This window comes from Lacerta agilis, chromosome Z, assembly GCF_009819535.1.
Source record: "Lacerta agilis isolate rLacAgi1 chromosome Z, rLacAgi1.pri, whole genome shotgun sequence".
Taxonomy (NCBI): Eukaryota; Metazoa; Chordata; class Lepidosauria; order Squamata; family Lacertidae; genus Lacerta; species Lacerta agilis.
In genome coordinates, this window is record NC_046331.1 from 45,816,908 (window position 1) to 45,836,120 (window position 19,213).

Consider the following 19,213-nt stretch of genomic DNA (forward strand, 5'->3'; position numbering starts at 1 on the left):
AATATGCAGAGAGAAAAGGAAGATGTTCTGTGTTAACAAAACACAAAAAGGTCTAAATAAAATAATTGCCTAATGATTATTATTATTTATTTATTTTTTAAAGCAGAAGGGAGGTCCATAGGTTGCTAAATAGGGAAGAAGGATTCAATCAGGATCCAAAAAGACAAAATTAATGGGAGTGGAGAGAAAGCTGATTTGAAGAAATCTCATTTGTATAAGTTTCAGTTGATTATTTCAATTTTTATGTGGTAAAAGCAACAATTTCTAAACCAGAAGCACACTAGGGGTTTTCTGGAGCTATTTGTTCTTAAGCAAATAAATAATGTGGTAAAACAGCTTCATAAACCCCCCTGTATGCTTCTGGTTTGGAAACTTATTTGGTTATTTTCTTTTTAAAAAAACCAACAACCTCAAAGCAGGAAGCCACAGGCATCACTTTGTGGGAGACATTCCCTCTCCTGAGACCATACTTGCTATCTGAAACTTTCATGAGTATTGTTGTTGTTGAACTATTTTAAAGGAGTGGAGAACCCTGCTCCCTGGCTTATCACAAAAATCTTTCTAGGGTTTTAAACAATCCATTAATCTAACTGATCAACTGAGCAAAATGTTGCAGCCTATGTCTGCCTATGTGTGATATGTGAGAAGAGAATCAACACAAGAAGGCAATGAGCAATTGGCACAGAAGAATCAAATATGGGGAAACAACACAAAACACAAATTTTGTTTGTGTAGACAAGAGTTCTAAAAAGAAAAGCATTTTTAAAAACCAAATCGAGGGAAAATAATCAGTGTTTTGGTACACAGCGCTGTAAAACCATTGTCGATTCCACCTTAAACATCACTTATTATTTTGAACTTCTACCACCTGCTACACCTTTGCTTTAGCCCGGGGAACAGCACATCATCCACAAGCGTTCTGGGAATCCTGGCTGCAATGCTTGCAAAAACATATTTCCAAAACCCAATTTAGCAATTTTCTTTGAGGAGCTATGTTTTGAATTTTAAAAGCGTCCGGAGAGCCAGTAGCATTACTGTCTACTGTAAAATGGGGAGGGCTTGCAATGTTAAACTGTTTCAAAACCTGGTCTGATCCTAAGGATAGTTGATGTTTCTTTCCTCCTGCTGCCATGTGAAGCAGGCCTGTATTTGAGAGATCGGGGGGGGGGGGGGGGCCTCTGTTACTCCATAACGGAAGACCCAGGCTCAGCCTGTTCCATTTCATTCATTCATTCGTTCATTCATAATTGTATTTGTATGCCACTTTTCCACAAAAAAGAATCTCGCTCAAAGCAGCTAGCAGCAAAGGAAGCAGGAAAGCATCTCAAAATCAACCATTGCAAGAAAAAGAGAGCAGACCAGGAGTGGTGAACATCCAGCCCACGAACCAACCTTGGCCCCCTTGGGACCCAGTTTTGCCCACCAGGACATTTCCCTGCAATCATGCCTATCCAGCAATCAACTGACATCACATGGTGGCATCAGCTGATGGGCTTGGAGGACAGGGTTTTATTCTGCATTGGCAGCACCACTCTGTTCCCAGCAGGATTTAACCTGTGCTCATCATAGAATCATAGAGTTGGAAGAGACCACAAGGCCCATCCAGTCCAACCCCCTGCCATGAGAGGTGGCTGTCAAGCCTCCGCTTAAAGACCTCCAAAGAAGGAGACTCCACCACACTCCTTGGTAGCAAAACAGCTCTTACTGTCAGGAAGTTCTTCCTAATGTTTAGGTGGAATCTTCTTTCTTGTAGTTTGAATCCATTGCTCCATGTCCACTTCTCTGGAGCAGCAGAAAACCTTTCTCCCTCCTCTAGATGACATCCTTTGATATATTTGAACATGGCTATCATATCACCCCTTAACCTTCTCTTCTCCAGGCTAAACATACCCAGCTCCCTAAGCCGTTCCTCATAAGGCATCATTTCCAGGCCTTGGACCATTTTGGTTGCCCTCCTCTGGACACGTTCCAGCTTGTCAGTATCCTTCTTGAACTGTGGTGCCCAGAACTGGACACAGTATTCCAGGTGAGGTCTGACCAGAGCGGAATACAGTGGTACTATTACTTCCCTTGATCTAGATGCTATACTATTGATGCAGCCCAGAATTGCATTGGCTTTTTTAGCTGCTGCATCACACTGTTGACTCATGTCAAGTTTATGGTCTATGGACATGACTTGTCTTACTCTGATAGGTGTTTGGGCTTTTCGATATATCTTCCTTTGTACTCCCCAAAGGCCTTCCATTCTTTTTCAATTTTATCTTTTGAGACCTCTCCAATCCTCCCCCTTGTTTTTGTCAAATTGTGGTATTCTGTTTATTTGGTAAGCCAATCTATTTTTGTTGGAATTACACAACTTTTCCAATTCTTTGCAACAAGTAACCTTGCAATCACTGTTGCGTGCAGGTAAAGTGCTTTATCTACCGGTACTTCTTTTAGATTCCCTGGTGTGATGGACCAGTGGTTCTTACGAGTGTGGCACACCTGACATCCACTATTTGCACAGCTTCCTGCAAACCCCCCCATCCCCCATGCATCCAACATGCTACTTCTTTTAAAAGAGAGCGAGCTTCAGATACAGATGGAATCTTCTCCTCAGCACGTTAACTTCAGCATTTCCATGTAAAGCTGCAGCGATCTACATGAGTTAATTTGAGTGGATGCTGTGCTGAAGCACTGCCTTTATTATTATAGTTGCTGGAGAAACTAGAATTAATGCAAGGGATGGCACACAGAGGCCTCATCCATTTGATGTAAATCAAGGCACTGCACATTTAAATTGCTCTGCTTTCTTTCAGGAAAGTACATTGAAGTGATTCATTAGGCGCTGTGCCATTTGCGAGAAACAGAGCAATTCTCGTCAGCATACCAGAGCACCTCTGGTAGTCAAATTTAAAAAGCAATCAAGTCTACTAATACCTTCCTCTGGTGCCCATTTACATCAGTGGCAAACACGATTCTCAACAATTCTGAATTAAATGAATAAAGGGCAAATTAACCTCAGCTAATGCAGCACAGAGGCAAAACATACACAGCAAAACTTCATGACACCTCCACCTATGTATATTTCATTTCCTAAAACCCACCCATTATTCTCCCCTACATTTGATAATTTAATGTAACATACTGCCAAGTTCAGAACAGATCACAAGTTATAAATATGAAACAACCCCAGAAGCTTAGATGCATTTCAATAGCATTGCAAGCAATCATTTATAGTACCATTTTAAAATTTATAATATCCCAGAAAGGCAGAGATTGTTGCTTGATGTACAGAAAAACTGCTTTTACTGAGCACCGGAAAGCTTTGCTTATGCGTGGAAATGATCCTCTGCTAAACAAGGACGGCACAAATGACAGATTGAATGAAATGAAACATAATGAATAATTTGTGCTAGCTTGGAGCAGCCAGCTATGTGTCTTCCTATAAACCAACACTTTCAGAGCTGTATACAGATACAAAACATTTAGGACTTTTTCACCAACATCACGGAGCTGCTTTAAAAAGGTGTCACTAAATAATTAACTCGGCAATCAGAACCTGGAAAAGGAGAAAACATGGCCCCAATCCAGCACACATACTGAAGTTCCACCAGCACCATGAGTCTTAAACACATATCATTTTAAATAGGCACTATTCTTTCCTGTGGGACTGTCACTGGTGATATTCAGAGTATTGGATCTTGGCGTAAGGACCAGCATATAGCAGAATCGTAGAATTGGTAGGGAGAACAAGGGTCATGTACTCCAACCGCCTGCAATGCAGGAATTGCAGCTAAAGCCAATTAAGGTGAGTCCACCACATTCTGTTCCTCTTTCAAACAGTTCCCACTATCAGAAAGTTCTTCCTGATGTTTAGTGGAATCTTCTTTCTTGTCATTTGAATCCACTGGTTTGGATCCTACCCTCCAGAGCAGAAGAAAACAAACTTGCTCCATCTTCCATGTGACAGCCTTTCAGGTATCTGTGTCTTCTTTCCCCTCATTTCAGAAAATGGAGAAAACATTTTCCCACCTCCAGTCCACCTGTTCCCCAAGAATTCTCAAAGATTATTGGCAGAGGCTCTGAGATTACACCCGCAAGTTCCTTGAGTACCCCTGGGTGCAGCTCATTAGGCCCTGGATGTTTGAATTCATTTAAAGTAGTTGGGTGTTCCCTTACAACCACTTGAGCCTGAGGTCATACTGAATTTTAGCCTGCCTGACCTTCTCCCTGTAAATGTTGGCTACTCGTTTAAACACTTCCTTCATTATTTGCCACATTTCTTATACAACCCCCTTTCAAATCTCAGGCCACCTAAACACTCCTTATGCAGCCAACCACAGCAGTTTCTTTAGGTGACTCCTTTTCTTTCTTCTTGTAATTGTTTGCGATTCTGCCTTCGGTATCTCACCTTTCAGAAACTCACATCCATAGTGAACTCCCTTCTCTGAGTATTTCTGACCATAGGATCACACCGAGTAGTTCCTTAAGCTTTTTTGAAATTGGCATTCCTAAAGTCCAGAGTGCACATCCAACTACACTTGGCTTTCCCTTTCCTCTGCATAATGAACCCCTGGAGGATGTGGTCACTTCCCACCAAGATTTCTGCTACTTCTGTTCTTCCCTATTAGTGAAGATCAGGTCCAAGATTGCTGATCCCCTTGTTGCTTCCTCCACATTCAGGGAGATGAAATTGTCAGTAAGTCTTCCTATAACAGTAGTTTCCGAATTGAAGCAAACCAAGTTACAGAAGAGGCAGAATGACCTCCACGAATCTCAAAGGGATGTCCCTTCCACACAGATCAGAGACAGGGAGGGTGGAGAATCTGTCCAATTAGCTTTAAAGATTAACTTTTTATGCAATCTCCTTCTGTTTACTGTCCTGATCAAAGGTTAGTTTATTGTACTGGCCAACTTAAACGGTTAACTTGACCAGTTTCTGAAGATGTCATGTCACTGCTGATGTGTAATGGACAACATGGCAGTAATTATGTAACAAATAGGACTTCTGCTGTTTGTGAGAAGGCATATAGTAACAGCTGTGCAAACCCTGTGACTATTACAGTTCCCATCACTGTATGGGGCTGTCCTTTACTGCAGTAAAATCAATTTAAAAAGGGTATTGTCTTGCCTGAATATTGGTTGTTTTTATTCATTTAGTTCCCCACCAAGAGACAAACTTAGAGTGTTTGTAGTACAATGTCAACAGTTCTAAATGCTGATGTTTTAAGGTATTATTTGTGGTTTTAGGTATGTATTTGCCACCTTGTGAATTCCTGCACATAAGTGATGGCCTATCAACTTCATCACTGTTGAGTCTTCACTGGTGCATGCATCTTCACCAAGCAACCCAAAATACCGGTAAGTGAAGTGACTGGACTTTGAGAGTATTCATATACATGGGCTTTATGCTTTATGTGGGTGAGTAGCCAGGAGGTATCTAGCTAAGTCATCCTCAGAGTAGACTCACTGGAACGGCCTTAGCTCTACATGCAGAAGGTCCCAGGTTCCACCCCCAGGGTCTCCAAGTATGGCTGTGGGAGACTCCTTGCCTGAAATCCTGGAGAGGCTGCTACCAGTCAGTGCAGACGATATGGAGCCAGACTGACCAGCATGAATAAGCTTCTCCCTAATTGTACAAGTCACTTATGCAGACTGTGCTGGTATGACGTCTACTGGGGACTGCAGAATATTCCAAAGCAAAAGCTTGAGTTATGTCCCGGCAGAGATATGGTTTCTGACTCCTGCTCATTTCTTTGCTTTACTGTCAATTCAAGTCTTCTGTCTCTTTCCTCCTCGTCACACTCACCTCTCCACGGGACTCATGTACGTTATCGATGGGAAAGGTCTATTAAAATGACATCTACCTCCAGGATGAGAAAACACCCATGACAACTGAAGCAGCTTTTAAAAGCTGTTACATGCACACACCCCTTCACTACTGTCAAAAAAGGAAGTCCAGGAGATTATGACTGACTGCTGAGTATTCATTTAAAATCCAGCCACAATTCCAGAGGCAGACACATGACCACAGCAATGGCATCTGGGAGGTCTTGAAAATTCACCAACTTGGTGGACTGCTTAATGATTTTCCTGCATGTTGTAGCAAACATAATGCACTGTGCTAAAGGCTGTGTGATTTTTAATTGCACCTTCACTGGTTATTTTAGAGTATTTTATTGTATTGCAATTTGCATTCCACTGACTTAAAGGTGTAATACAATGAAATAAAATATATAAAAGAAGGAATAAAAATACAATTAAAAATCAATATAGTTAATGTGGGCATGCCCAGTATTTAATTTGCCAGGTGCAGATTTCAACCACTTGCGACCAAGTGAAGATGCCCGGGCGCCCAAATGGTGCCTGGTGTCTCTACCATCTGGAAGTGCATGCCTGGGCATCCTTGGATCTAGACTGTTTTCACACACTAGCAACACATCCTATAGAATTCTCTTTGTTATATTTTATCTGCACAATCAGAATGAATTTCATGAACCAAAAGGTCCTATTGAAAAATACGACTTTCGAGCCATCCAGCCCCAAAATGCCAACAAGGCATTCTGTTTTGGCAACTGTAACCCCAGTTTAAGGAGCCATTTGGAGCCTAGCTTATTTATCCAAGTTCCTACCACTGGACTGCATGCCCGGGGCCACCTGAATGAAGCCCACAGACCACCAGTGGCCCAAGGACTACAATCAATCATAGATTATACAGTCACAGGCCCATTAAAACAAAACTAAGTAAGAGTAATGATCATGTTTTTATTCTTAAAGCACAATATGATACCAGAGGGGGGAGGAACATGAAATACAAATGGCAATTAAGAGTGAGTGTACCCCCTTATGAGACATTTAAGCAGAAAAGAGGAACTTGGCCACTAACTCTGTTATTAACTTGTTTGTATCAGCCAATAAATATTCCAGATACGCCTCCTAGCATCCTTCTAGGGTGTTTCCTCGTAAGGGGCAAAGTGGTCCATTACATTCAAAAGAGGCATGGCCCAGATTAGGAATCCCTAACCTAGAACAGGGTGGGAAAATTCATGGTTCTCCAGATGTAGTTTCACTACTACTCCCATCAGCCCTGACTACTGGCCCTGCTGCTTGGAGCCAATCCAGCAACAGCTGGAGGGCCATCGGTTCACCATCCTTGACTGCTTTTGAGCCAGGGATAACAGAGTTGTGCGTGTTTGGTTTTTAAAGGAAAACTCACTTTAAACCACAGGGACACTTGCAAGAGTCAATGGTTTCTGGAAAGCCTCCAATATAGCTTGATATGCACTCCTGCCTCAAACACCACTGTGAGTATCTCCAGAGGTTCCTGCTGCTTCGTTTTTCTCTTCTTTACAACATGGACCCTGGATTTATTGCTACAGACAAGTTAGGTAGATGCTTTCCATAATAATTAGCTGAGGCTAGGAAGGCTTTCAATTCCTTCAGACTCTCTTGCCCAGGTGTTCGGATTTTTTGTTGTTGTTCCTGGATGTTGTTTTCTGCTTTCCTCGTCAGGAGCTCTGTGGTGTCTATGAGTCAATCAAATGACCCAATAAAGTAACATTTTCTCCCTAATCCAGTCTCCCATAATAAACCCACCGGTGCTAATTTGGGATTAAGACATCCAGACACAGGACTGTTTCAAAGAAGATGGAAATTCCCATGCCACCACTGCTTGGGTTTCTGCCATGTGCCCTGACACCCTAGTTGTAGAAGCTGCTCCAAAGTGGGAACCCCTTTGTTTTCAGGGTTTGGGGGAGGAGTGTCAGTGAAAAAGAATTGGGGTCAATGCTTTGTGGAAACCACAAAGGAACCAAAATATTCACAGAAATTCACCACTGCTGGTATAATGCTACCATGCAAATCAATTGTGCAACCTGCATTTGGGATACTGTGGGCAGTTCTGGCCACCTCACCTCAAAAAGGCCATTGTAGGTTCAGAAAAGGGCAACCAAAATGATTAAGGGGGTGCAACAAATCCCCCAAGAGGAAAGGTGGCAGCATTTGGGATTTTTCGTTTGGAGAACAGGCAAGCAAGAGGCGACACGAGTTTATAAAATTGTGCATGCTTGTCTTCATCTGTCATGGCACTAAAATGTGGCTCAACGAATCTGAATGATGGAAGATTCAGGACAGAATTTCATGCAGCATAGTTAAACTATGGAACTCATTCCCACAAGAGGCAATGGTGCCCACCAGCTTGGATGGATTTAAAAGAGAATTAGGCAGATTTGTGGAGGATAAGGCTATCAACGGCTACTAGCCATGATGGCCATGCTCAGCACTATTTTTCTAGAAAAATAGATGCAAGAACTCACCATGGACACCTCCCTCGTTTTCTTAGAATGGCAATGGCATCCACCAGAGAGGTGCTGGAACTTAGATCTGGTGAAAAAAAGCCAGCAATGCTTCTGAATACAGTTGCTGGAAATGGCTCTTTCTTATGCTCCAGCCCTGCTTAAAGGTTTCCCATGGGGGCATATAGTTGGCCACCATGAGAAGAGGATGTCAGGCTAGGTGGGTCATTGGCTCACTCTGCTCCTAGCCACTCAATGAGCCTTAAAGGTATCCCCACTAGTATAAAAAGGGAAGTCCCATTAGTATAAATGTTCAGAGGCAGAGCACTTGCCTTGCAGGCAGAAGCGTGTCTACCCCATTGTGTCAAACAGGTCTTACTCTCAGTGCCTAGGATTGTAGCTTTAGAACAGCCTTTCCCAACCTGGTGCCCTCCAGGAGTTTTAGTCTATAATGTCCATCACTAAGTGAGCTGGCTAGGGTTGATGGGAGTTGTACTCCAATTGATCAGGAGAGCACCAGGCTGAGGAAAGTATCCTTTAGAAAGAGTGTCAGGGAAAGCTAGCAACTAACATGAGAATACAGGTATGGTACCTGGAAGATCTGTTGAAAGGGAGGCCCAAGGCTGTAGCTCTTTTGAGTTTTATCTCTGCCTGATCTCAGCAGAAAGAATTTTGGCTAATCCCTCACCAGCTGGTGGCTGTTAGACTGACAGCACAAAAGAAAATGAGCACAAGTTCATCTAACAGGTGTGAGGAGGAGGGAAGAGAATGATGTTCACACCCAGGTTTCCTTTTTTAGCACACACAAACTGCAATCACAATAATTGCTCATCAAGAAGACAGTATTTCCAAGTGGGGAGGAGGCTATCACTGCAGCTAGTAAGAGGGCTATGCAATTATTTTATTAAAAAGGAAGAGTACATAGGCATTAAAACTGTTTTAGGGGCTGGTCTTTTTGGTGGGGGGGGGGATTCTACAAGAAAAGCCAAAGTCAGCACATAAGGGAAAAAATCCAAAATTCACAGGAGGGCAAGACCTGGCCAACCAAAATGTTGCAAGCTCCTGAGTTCTCCAGAACTCTATCAGGCTAGATATTAAACTAAGCAGCCATGGGGATGGGGGGGGGGGAGAGAAAGGAAAGAGAAAAATGCTGGATTGTTGTTAAAAGGCATAAAGCAGGAGTGGGAAACCTTGGGGCTGGGGGCCAAATATGGCTCGCAGCCCTCTATATCTAGCTCACAGCACTCTTACCAGGCCACACTACTCACTGCCCCTGCTTCACACACACACACACACACACAAACACACCCGCATGTGCTTATGCCTGGCTGGAACTGTCCTTGAGCTCTAATAACGCCACTTGCCAGGCATAAGCACATGTGGGGGGGGGGGGTGAAGCAGGGGCAGTGAGGGCTGCGAGCCATATTTTGAATTATGGTGCTGGAGGAGACTCTTGAGAGTCCCATGTACTGCAAGAGATCAAACCGATCTGTTCTGAAGGAAATCAGCCCTGAGGGCTCACTGGAAGGACAGATCCTGAAGCTGAGGCTCCAATACTTTGGCCACCTCATGAGAAGAGAAGACTCCCTGGAAAAGACCCTGATGTTGGGAAAGATGGAGGGCACATGGAGAAGGGGATGACAGAGGATGAGATGGTTGGACAGTGTTCTCGAAGCTACCAACATGAGTCTAACCAAAATGCAGGAGGCAGTGGAAGACAGAAGTGCCGGGCGTGCTCTGGTCCATGGGGTCACGAAGAGTCGGACAACAGGTGGTACGTGTACCTGTGTCTGTCTCCAAGTCACATCTGTTGCTCCGCCCACTTTTTACCTCTGGCCATTACTGGCATGCGCATGCACACACAGGCAGGCTGATAATGGGAGGGAGCTCATGATGGTTGGGAGTTTGTTAAAAGGGAGATATTAAAAGCACAACTTTGGGCAATACCAATGAGACGGAAACATGGAAGGTGCCTAAGGAAGCCAGTGTGGCTATCTAAAGAACTTTTAACTGAGTTAAGATTTAAAAGGGATATGTACAAAAAATGGAAAAAGGGGGAAACCACCAGAGAGGAATTCAAACAAATAGCCAGCAAGTGTAGAGACAAAGTCAGAAAAGCTAAAGCACAGAATGAACTCAGGCTTGCTAGAGAGGCTAAAAGCAACAAAAAGGGCTTTTATGGGTATGTCCATAGCAAAAGGAAGAACAATGAAACAGTGGGGTCTCTTTCGAGGAGAAGATGGTGAAATGCGAACAGGGGACAGAGAAAGGGCAGAACTCCTCAATGCCTTCTTTGCCTCAGTCTTCTCCAAAAAAAGAAAACAATGCCCAACCTGAAGAATATGGAGCAGATGATTCAGCAGGGGGGAAACAGCCAAGAATAAGCAAGGAGGTAGTACAAGAATACTTGGCTAGTTTAGATGTATTCAAGTCTCCAGGGCCAGATGAACTACATCCAAGAGTATTAAAAGAACTGGCAAAGGTGATTTCAGAACCATTGGCAGTAATCTTTGAGAATTCCTGGCGAACAGGCGAAGTCCCAGCAGACTGGAGGAGGGCAAATGTTGTCCCTATTTTCAAAAAGGGGGAAAGAGAGGACCCAAACAATTACCGCCCAGTCAGCCTGACATCAATACCAGGAAAGATTCTAGAGCAGATCATTAAGCAAACGGTTTGTGAGCACCTAGAAAGGAATGCTGTGATCACTAAAAGTCAGCATGGGTTTCTGAAAAATAAGTCATGTCAGACTAATCTGATTTACAATTACAGAATTACAAGCCTGGTAGATGAAGGGAACGCTGTGGATGTAGCCTATCTTGATTTCAGCAAGGCCTTTGAAAAGGTGCCCCATGATACTCTTGTAAAGAAGCTGGTAAAATGCAGGCTAGATAATGCTACCATTCAGTGGATTTGTAACTGGCTGACTGACCGAACCCAAAGGGTGCTCATCAATGGCTCCTCTTCATCCTGGAGAGAAGTGACTAGTGGGGTGCCACAGGGTTCTGTCTTGGGCCCAGCCTTATTCAACATCTTTATCAATGACTTGGATGATGGGCTTGAGGGCATCCTGATCAAGTTTGCAGATGACACCAAATTGGGAAGGGTGGCTAATACCCCAGAGGACAGCATCACACTTCAAAATGACCTTAACAGATTAGAGAACTGGGCCAAAGCAAACAAGATGAATTTTAACAGGGAGAAATATAAAGTACTACACTTGGGCAAGAAAAATGAAAGGCACAAATACAGGATGGGTGACACCTGGCTTGAGAGCAGTACATGTGAAAGGATCTAGGAGTCTTGGTAGACCATAAACTTGACATGAGTCAACAGTGTGATGCAGCAGCAAAAGCCAATGCAATTCTGGGCTGCATCAATAGGAGTATAGCATCTAGATCAAGGGAAGTAATAGTACCACTGTATTCCGCTCTGGTCAGACCTCACCTGGAATACTGTGTCCAGTTCTGGGCACCACAGTTCAAGAAGGATACTGACAAGCTGGAATGTGTCCAGAGGAGGGCAACCAAAATGGTCTAAGGCCTGGGAACGATGCATTATGAGGAACGGCTTAGGGAGCTGGGTATGTTTAGCCTGGAGAAGAGAAGGTTAAGGGGTGATATGACAGCCATGTTCAAATATATCAAAGGATGTCATCTAGAGGAGGGAGAAAGGTTGTTTTCTGCTGCTCCAGAGAAGCGGACAAGGAGCAATGGATTCAAATTGCAAGAAAGAAGATTCCACCTAAACATTAGGAAGAACTTCCTGACAGTAAGAGCTGTTTGACAGTGGAATTTGCTACCAAGGAGTGTGGTGGAGTCTCCTTCTTTGGAGGTCTTTAAGCGGAGGCTTGACAGCCACCTCTCATGGCAGGGGGTTGGACTGGATGGGCCTTGTGGTCTCTTCCAACTCTATGATTCTATGATGAGCACAGATTAAATCCTGCTGGGAACAGAGTGGTGCTGCCAATGCAGAATAAAACCCTGTCCTCCAAGCCCATCAGCTGATGCCACCATGTGATGTCAGTTGATTGCTGGATAGGCATGATTGCAGGGAAATGTCCTGGTGGGCAAAACTGGGTCCCAAGGGGGCCAAGGTTGGTTCGTGGGCTGGATGTTCACCACTCCTGGTCTGCTCTCTTTTTCTTGCAATGGTTGATTTTGAGATGCTTTCCTGCTTCCTTTGCTGCTAGCTGCTTTGAGCGCGATTCTTTTTTGTGGAAAAGTGGCATACAAATACAATTATGAATGAACGAATGAATGAATGAAATGGAACAGGCTGAGCCTGGGTCTTCCGTTATGGAGTAACAGAGCCCCCCCCCCCCCGATCTCTCAAATACAGGCCTGCTTCACATGGCAGCATGAGGAAAGAAACATCAACTATCCTTAGGATCAGACCAGGTTTTGAAACAGTTTAACATTGCAAGCCCTCCCCATTTTACAGTAGACAGATCCCCAACCTCACATTTGCTGATCCATAAGATGGATCTCTCTCTGTCTTACAAAGAGTCAGATTTGGGGTAAGGGTGAGGAGGTTGGAACAGTTCAGAAGCCCATTCAACAAACCTGGAGCCTTGCTTGTTGCTGCCTATAAAAGTCTACCGAGCACATGTATGGAATAAAAGAAGGATCCAGAGTCTTGAATGGGCACAGTTAAGATTCTTTCTTTCTATAGGGATTTTCAGATGCATGCAGCCCTGCAAGGAGAGAAAGGAATGGAATTCCAAAAGGCATACAAAAGAGGAACAAAGGAAAGGATGGGGGAGACGAGCAAGCCTGGGGTCTCATCTTGGAATGAAAACAGGCAGGCAGAGGGGTAATGATTCTGAGCCTTCACCATAGATGGCAGTGTGGTGTTAACTGGTGGGAAAGAAATTTGAGAAAGGCAACACACAACCAGTTTCACATAAATCTGATGGTTCAAATAGCATGCAATAGAATAAATATTAAGGAAATGTGTCTGGCAGCCACAGAACCACGCAGTTTTACTTTTTGTGCCACCTACCTCATGTTTACCCTGCCTATACTAGGATAATCACAGTTGTATCATCTTACGCCCCAGATGTATAAGCTTTTTAAAATCCAAAGGTTAATTATCTGCAATCAAATATTTCAGAACCCTACTCATAAGCGCACCTCAGTGGCTTTATCCACCCAGTGGCTTTCAGGTCTGATTAGAGACCTAAAAGAAATAAGGAAAGATTTGAACACAGAGAGATGGAGAGAAAAGAATCACCCTGGATAAAACGCCACAGAGTAGCTGTTTTTGAGAAAGATTTCTGAAAAGAAACCATTTTTTTGCAGAAGAACTTGGTCCTATTTATGTGACTGAGAAAGCAACTAGGATCCCCCAAAAGGCAGCAGAGATTGTCTCCTAGATTTACCCACAAACCACAGGCCTTCCTTCCACAGCTGTCACAAACAAAGCTGCCCGTAAGCCACGCGACTTGGGTGAACCGCAAGCTTTATTGAATGCTCTGCTGAAGACAAGCCACACAGCCTGCACGTCCCTTTGTTCCAAATAGCCATTTTAGGATGGATCTCTGCTGTGCCTCTTAGCCCTGTATCACGCACCCACACACCCTTCCCTCCTTTGCGCCCCCCCCCCTGCACACACAAAGAAGCTCTGTACTGTATATGCTTGTCCCAAATTCATATGCAGCTCAAGTCTCTGAGTATCTGGAACTCAGTGGTTTCCTTGGTTCACAGCTGATCTGTGCATGTCGTGCTTGTGATCCCAAGGCATTTCACACATCAGAGCAACTCAGGATATACCCCGGACAATCTCCTGCTACAGCTCTCTCCCTGGGTCTCCAGTCAGACCAGTCATGCAAAAGCACAAACAGGCAGCCAATGCAAAGCACCCTGGAACAAAGAACGCAGAGACATAAAATTCAATTACTGGGAGGGACCCCTGAACCTCAGGAATGTTTATCCCATCAGTCTCCAGAAATTGGGTTAGTTGACAGCCCCAGAGTTGTTTAAACTATTTAAAATAGGTATTTTGTATGCTAATCGAGGGCTCTGTTTTTGAATTGCAAATACCAAGCAAATCATTATCTTAGTTCCTGAGATGGACAAGGCTCCTGGATTAACAAGCAGCAGCTGCTCATGTCCTTCCAGGTGCAATGTTTGTAGTTGGGCTGAGCAAAAAGAAGAAATTAGGGGACTCAAGTAAAGCCGAAACTCAATGAGAAATAAAAAAAAACATCTCTGGAAGTAAGTGAAAAGAATTAACTCTGCATATTTCATGTTTTGCAAAGGGAAGGTGTGGGCCTCCCTTCCCTTTCTGCCCCTACTCGATCCCAAGCATGCTAGGCGCTAGATGTGGTGCTCCCACTGGCAGTAGGGAAGTGGGTGGGCATGGAAAAATGCAGTCCCTGGAGCAAAGAAGTGCAGCATGAACTTTCAAAGCCAATGAGAGCTCCTGCATGGCTCAGAAGTCTACCTTCCTCAAACACAACCAGCATCAACAGATGGAGAAAGCACATAGAGAAGTTGCAAGAGCACCTTGACTGAAAGGTCTGTTCATCTGTCTCTCACAAACACCCTCACACAATTTTTTATGACACATTCAACCATCCTTGTGCTAGACAGCACTGTCTACAAAGAGGCGACTTCATACTGAACTCAAAATGCTATTTTGGACACAGGACCAAAAGCAAGATATCTAGCTGGGTGCGAGGGCAGAACTGGCTCAGAGGCAGGGCAGTGAGCTTACAGCAGAAAAGATAAGGCTGTGAAGATAAGGCCCAGTGATCCCTTTAAGTGTCTGGGGCTTTGAGCCTGCCTGGTAACATCATCTCACTGAACCTGTGGACCTTCAGATGTTGTTGGCCTACAAATTCCATCATCCATGTTGGCTGTGGATCATGAGAGTTGGGATTCCAATAACATCCAGAGGGCCACATCCCTGAGATCCAGTATCTCTTGTGTGAACCGGCCTAAAAACGAAAGAGGTAGGTACCACCACTTGCTAAATCAGTTTTCCCCAGCATGAAGCCCTGCAGACATTTTGGACAACAGTCCCCATCAATCCCGGCCAGGCTGATGGAATTTGGAGTCCAGCAACTATTTAGGAAGGCACCCTAAATAGTTGGGTATTGTTTTCATTGTTAGCTCAGTCTGAAGTACTAGCCAATGGGCAATTAAGGATGCATTTCAGGGAAAGGCAGAGGACTTTGCTTACCCAAACAAATGAAATGAACTTCAAAACAAAACAAAACCTCGTGATACACTTGAATAACCCGCATTCATGATTCCTGCTAATTGCAGAGGGTGGAAGAACAGAGCAAGAAGAGAGAGGATATTTAAGGTTCCCAAGCGCAAACTGGACAGCTGTAATGTGCTGAGATGGTAACAGATGACTATAAAATTGCTCTTGAATGGGCAATGGGGGAGGGCTGGAGGAATTGCCAGATCATAATGTCCAGAAGGGGGAAGGATGCCTGGGAAATACTGGAAGGCTTTTATTACTGTGCTAGAACACTCGAGTGAGAATTGAAAGGGCTGGAGAGATTACATGTTCTATGGAGCGAAAGATTCTCTCTCCAGAAAGGAGAAATAAGGGGAGGGGAGATGTATTAACCCTTCATGTTTTTTTTAAAGACAAGGAGTTTTCTGTTTGCAAAGGATGGGATGAAATCAAGAGGAAATCTAGATCCCAGTGTGTTTTTAAGAAGCCAGTGCTAGAACACCAGATCCTAACCCAGTTTCCTCAAACAGAAATGCTGATTGGGAATTCTTTCCAGGCAGGCCTCTCCTGGAAGGTTCCACTGGAACCGAGGGAACTATTTCCCCCCAAATCGGGTGTGCTTGGGATTGTGAGACCAAGTTGGACTCTGCAGGGTTTTTACTCAAAAACTGGGCAACAGGAAGATCACAAGGGCTCTCCTTGGAGATAAGGAGAGTGGAGGGTAGTAGGCCTCAATTCTGTGCATGTTTACTGCAATGTAAACCAGGGTCTTATTCCCATAAGAACATAGTAAGAGCCTGTTGGATCAGGCCAATGGCCCCTGTAGCCCAGTATCCTGTCCTCACCTGTCCCCACTGGATATGTTGAACCAGATGAGCTTTTGGCCTGATCCAGCTAGCTCTTGTGAGGTTCTCATGGGAGGAAGATCCTGGTTTCCTTTACAGTAAAGGTGCACAGGATTGAGGCCTGCCATCCTCCACTCACTTTATATCCGTGGGGAACTCTGGTTCTTATGGGACCCCAGATAAGGCCAATTGCTCATTTAGCCCAGCGTCTTCTTCCCATCAGGGTGGACTGGGCCTCAGAACCAGACGGGGCATGGGCCTGATCCAGGGGGGTGTTGTTCTGAATGGAGTAAGGTGACACCCTGCCACCCTCAGATGGGCCCGCTCCTTCCGTAGGGCTCTCCCAACTTTGTCCCTCACCCCGCCTGTGTCTCACCTGGTGGGGCGCAGCTTGGCGTCCTTTTTGCTGTCCACCACGGCCGGGACGCAGTTGGTCAGCTCGGTCCAGTCGGCGTGGAGCCCGCAGCTCCAGCCAGTGGAGAAGCGGGAGAAGAGCCAGGTCTCTCGTTTGCCCGGCCGGAGGCAGGTGCACTTTTTCTGCCCGGCCTTGCACTCGCAAGGTTGCTCCAGCTGGATGTTGCGCACCAGGTGGCGCCCGAAGGTGGTGCCGCCCGTCTTCTGGATGTGCAGGAAAACGATCAGGTCGTCGCCAGCGATGTGGAAGTCCACGCGGCGCAGCAGGTCGGCTTCCGAGAAGTTCAGGCGCGGCACGAAGCGCGGAGGACTCTCGTCCTCCGCCCGGTAAGGGTCCCCTCCCTGGCCGGCCTGGCGCGCCAGCAGGGCGGACGGGGCGGCCTCGGCCAGGCGCTGCCGCAGCTGGCACTCGCTACCCGGGCACACGTACTGCAGCACGAGCCCCCCGAAGAGCAGCAGCATCACCAGCGCCGCCAGCCCCCGGTGCCAGCGCTCCTCCATGGCCGGGGCGGGCGCATCGCCGCCGCCCGACGGCCCCGGTCACCGCCCCGCCAGCGTCGCCGCCCCCGTCCTCCTCCTCGCCGCCGCCTCCATACCGGTGCGCACCGAAGAACGGCTCCCTCCGCCTTCTCCTGCCGCCGACGCCGTCGCTCTGCCTGCCTGCTGCGGCTCCAGCGCCCGCCCCCGGCCCGCCCCTCGACGGCTGCAGTCCCCGCCTCAGGAGCGGCCTCTCCACTCAGAAGAAGCCTTTGTATTTTCTGCCGGAGCGCGCGCGCCTCGCTTGCCTCCTCCTCCTCCTCGGAAAGGCAGACGGACCCACCCCGAACGCAGCGCCGACCTCCGCAGGAACAGAGACCGGCTCGGTGGCCCGACCCTCTTCTCGAAAGACACGCCTCGCTCTCCTGGTTGCTGGCGCGGTTTCTCCCTGTCGCTCCTAGGAAGAGGCGCCGCTGAAAGATTCACACGTCCTGGGGGGACCTGGGCACTGTCGCTCTTCCACGCAGCTTTCCCTGGCCTCCTCCCTCCCCGTCCAGTTTGGGAGCCTCCAAGGCCGTCTCCTTTCCCGAGAGCCATCATTTCCCCCTCTAACACGCGCACACATAATGCTTGCCTTCTTTGTTTCCACCCTCTGGGTTGGCAATGGCTTTTCCCAACCTGGTGCCCTCCATAAGTTTTCTGGGACTCCCATTCCCATCATTCCTGAAGAGGCAGGCACTGTGATCTGAAGAACACCAGTCCAGGGTTGAAGGTCAGTCTTAAGGGGTCACACCAGAACACATTTAGCAGGGGGAAATGGCCTCTTAGTAGGCGAAGTAATGACATCATCAGCACCAGCTTTCATCAGAAGGTCTCAAGGTTTAAAATTCAGAATTGAAAACGTGTGGGTTAAGAACACAGAGATCTCTTAAAAGCATTTGCTTGCTGGATCAGGCCAACTAGATGCTGCCAGGAAGTCCAAAAGCAAACCACGAGGGCAAAAGTTGCAAGTGTGTCCCCCGCATAATGGAGACTGGGGCTGTGTGCAACAACACTCAGATGTACACTGCCTCTGAATATGAAGGTTCTATTAATCAGGGCTAATAAGAACATAAGGAAAGCCTGGTTGCTGGATCAGACCAAAGGCCAATCTAGTCCTATTTATTGCAGAGGCCAAGCAGGTGCTTAACAAGCCCGCTGGTAGGACATCATCACTGCCATTGTAGTTGGAAGGGACCCCTAGGGGTCATCTAGTCCAACCCCCTGCAATGTACTTCATTTTATGCCACCTTTCCATTACAGGTGGCAGAATGGGTCAGTGCATCTGGTTGTCCACAAGAAGGCTGGTGGTCCATTTGGTGGGGAGAGAGACTGTACTCCTATTATATCTCCTCACACTTTTCCAACATATATTTTGAAAGTGAGCCAAGATGAAGAGCATATTGCTAACCTCCCCCACTCCCAAAAAGTATCTGTAAGGGTTTTCAGTGATTGCTCATGAGTAACCAGCCTGACGCCGAGGTTTCTGAAGCTAGGTTTCTTTATTGTGCAGATATGTAAAGTGCAGCCACAAAAGTATGTCTAGCTCATCCTTCGGCAGAGTCCGGGAATGACCCCTTCCGGTTCTTTGCCCAGCATAAAAGCCGCGGGATGCGGAACCCCCGCCTCCCCCCTCTGCGTCCTCCCCCCCCCCGCGCAAGTGGGGAGACGGAAGAGGCGCCTCACCTCCAGTCCCTGCTTGATGCGAGGGCTCTCCTTCCCTGACTCCTACTTCCCCTTCCCATCTCTCCCTCCCCACTAGAGGGATCACTGCCTCCCTCACTGGAGGAAGATGAATTGCTAAGCAGTTGGGGCGGGGGCTCACGATACAGAGAAAGCCCTGGCAACTCTTTGCCTTGAGGTGAGGGCAGCACCCTGACAGTATCCACCCCCCCTCAAAAAAACCCTCCCCCCTCAGAAGGTGGGTTTGGGAATCTGCCTGCTCCCCCTGCTGCGTGACCTCCCCACGAT

General features: G+C 46.3%; 1 protein-coding gene across 1 annotated transcript in view; it reads right to left on the reverse strand.

Annotated features, from left to right (window-relative positions):
- HS6ST2 (heparan sulfate 6-O-sulfotransferase 2) overlaps positions 1–17,504 on the reverse strand; it is a 139,717-nt gene extending 122,213 nt beyond the window's left edge. Inside the window, exon 1 of the mRNA XM_033138390.1 lies at positions 16,689–17,504. Coding sequence (XP_032994281.1) covers positions 16,689–17,227 — 539 coding nt within the window. The 5' untranslated portion in view covers positions 17,228–17,504. The remainder of the gene's footprint in view (positions 1–16,688) is intronic.
- Between the last annotated feature and the right edge of the window lie 1,709 nt (positions 17,505–19,213).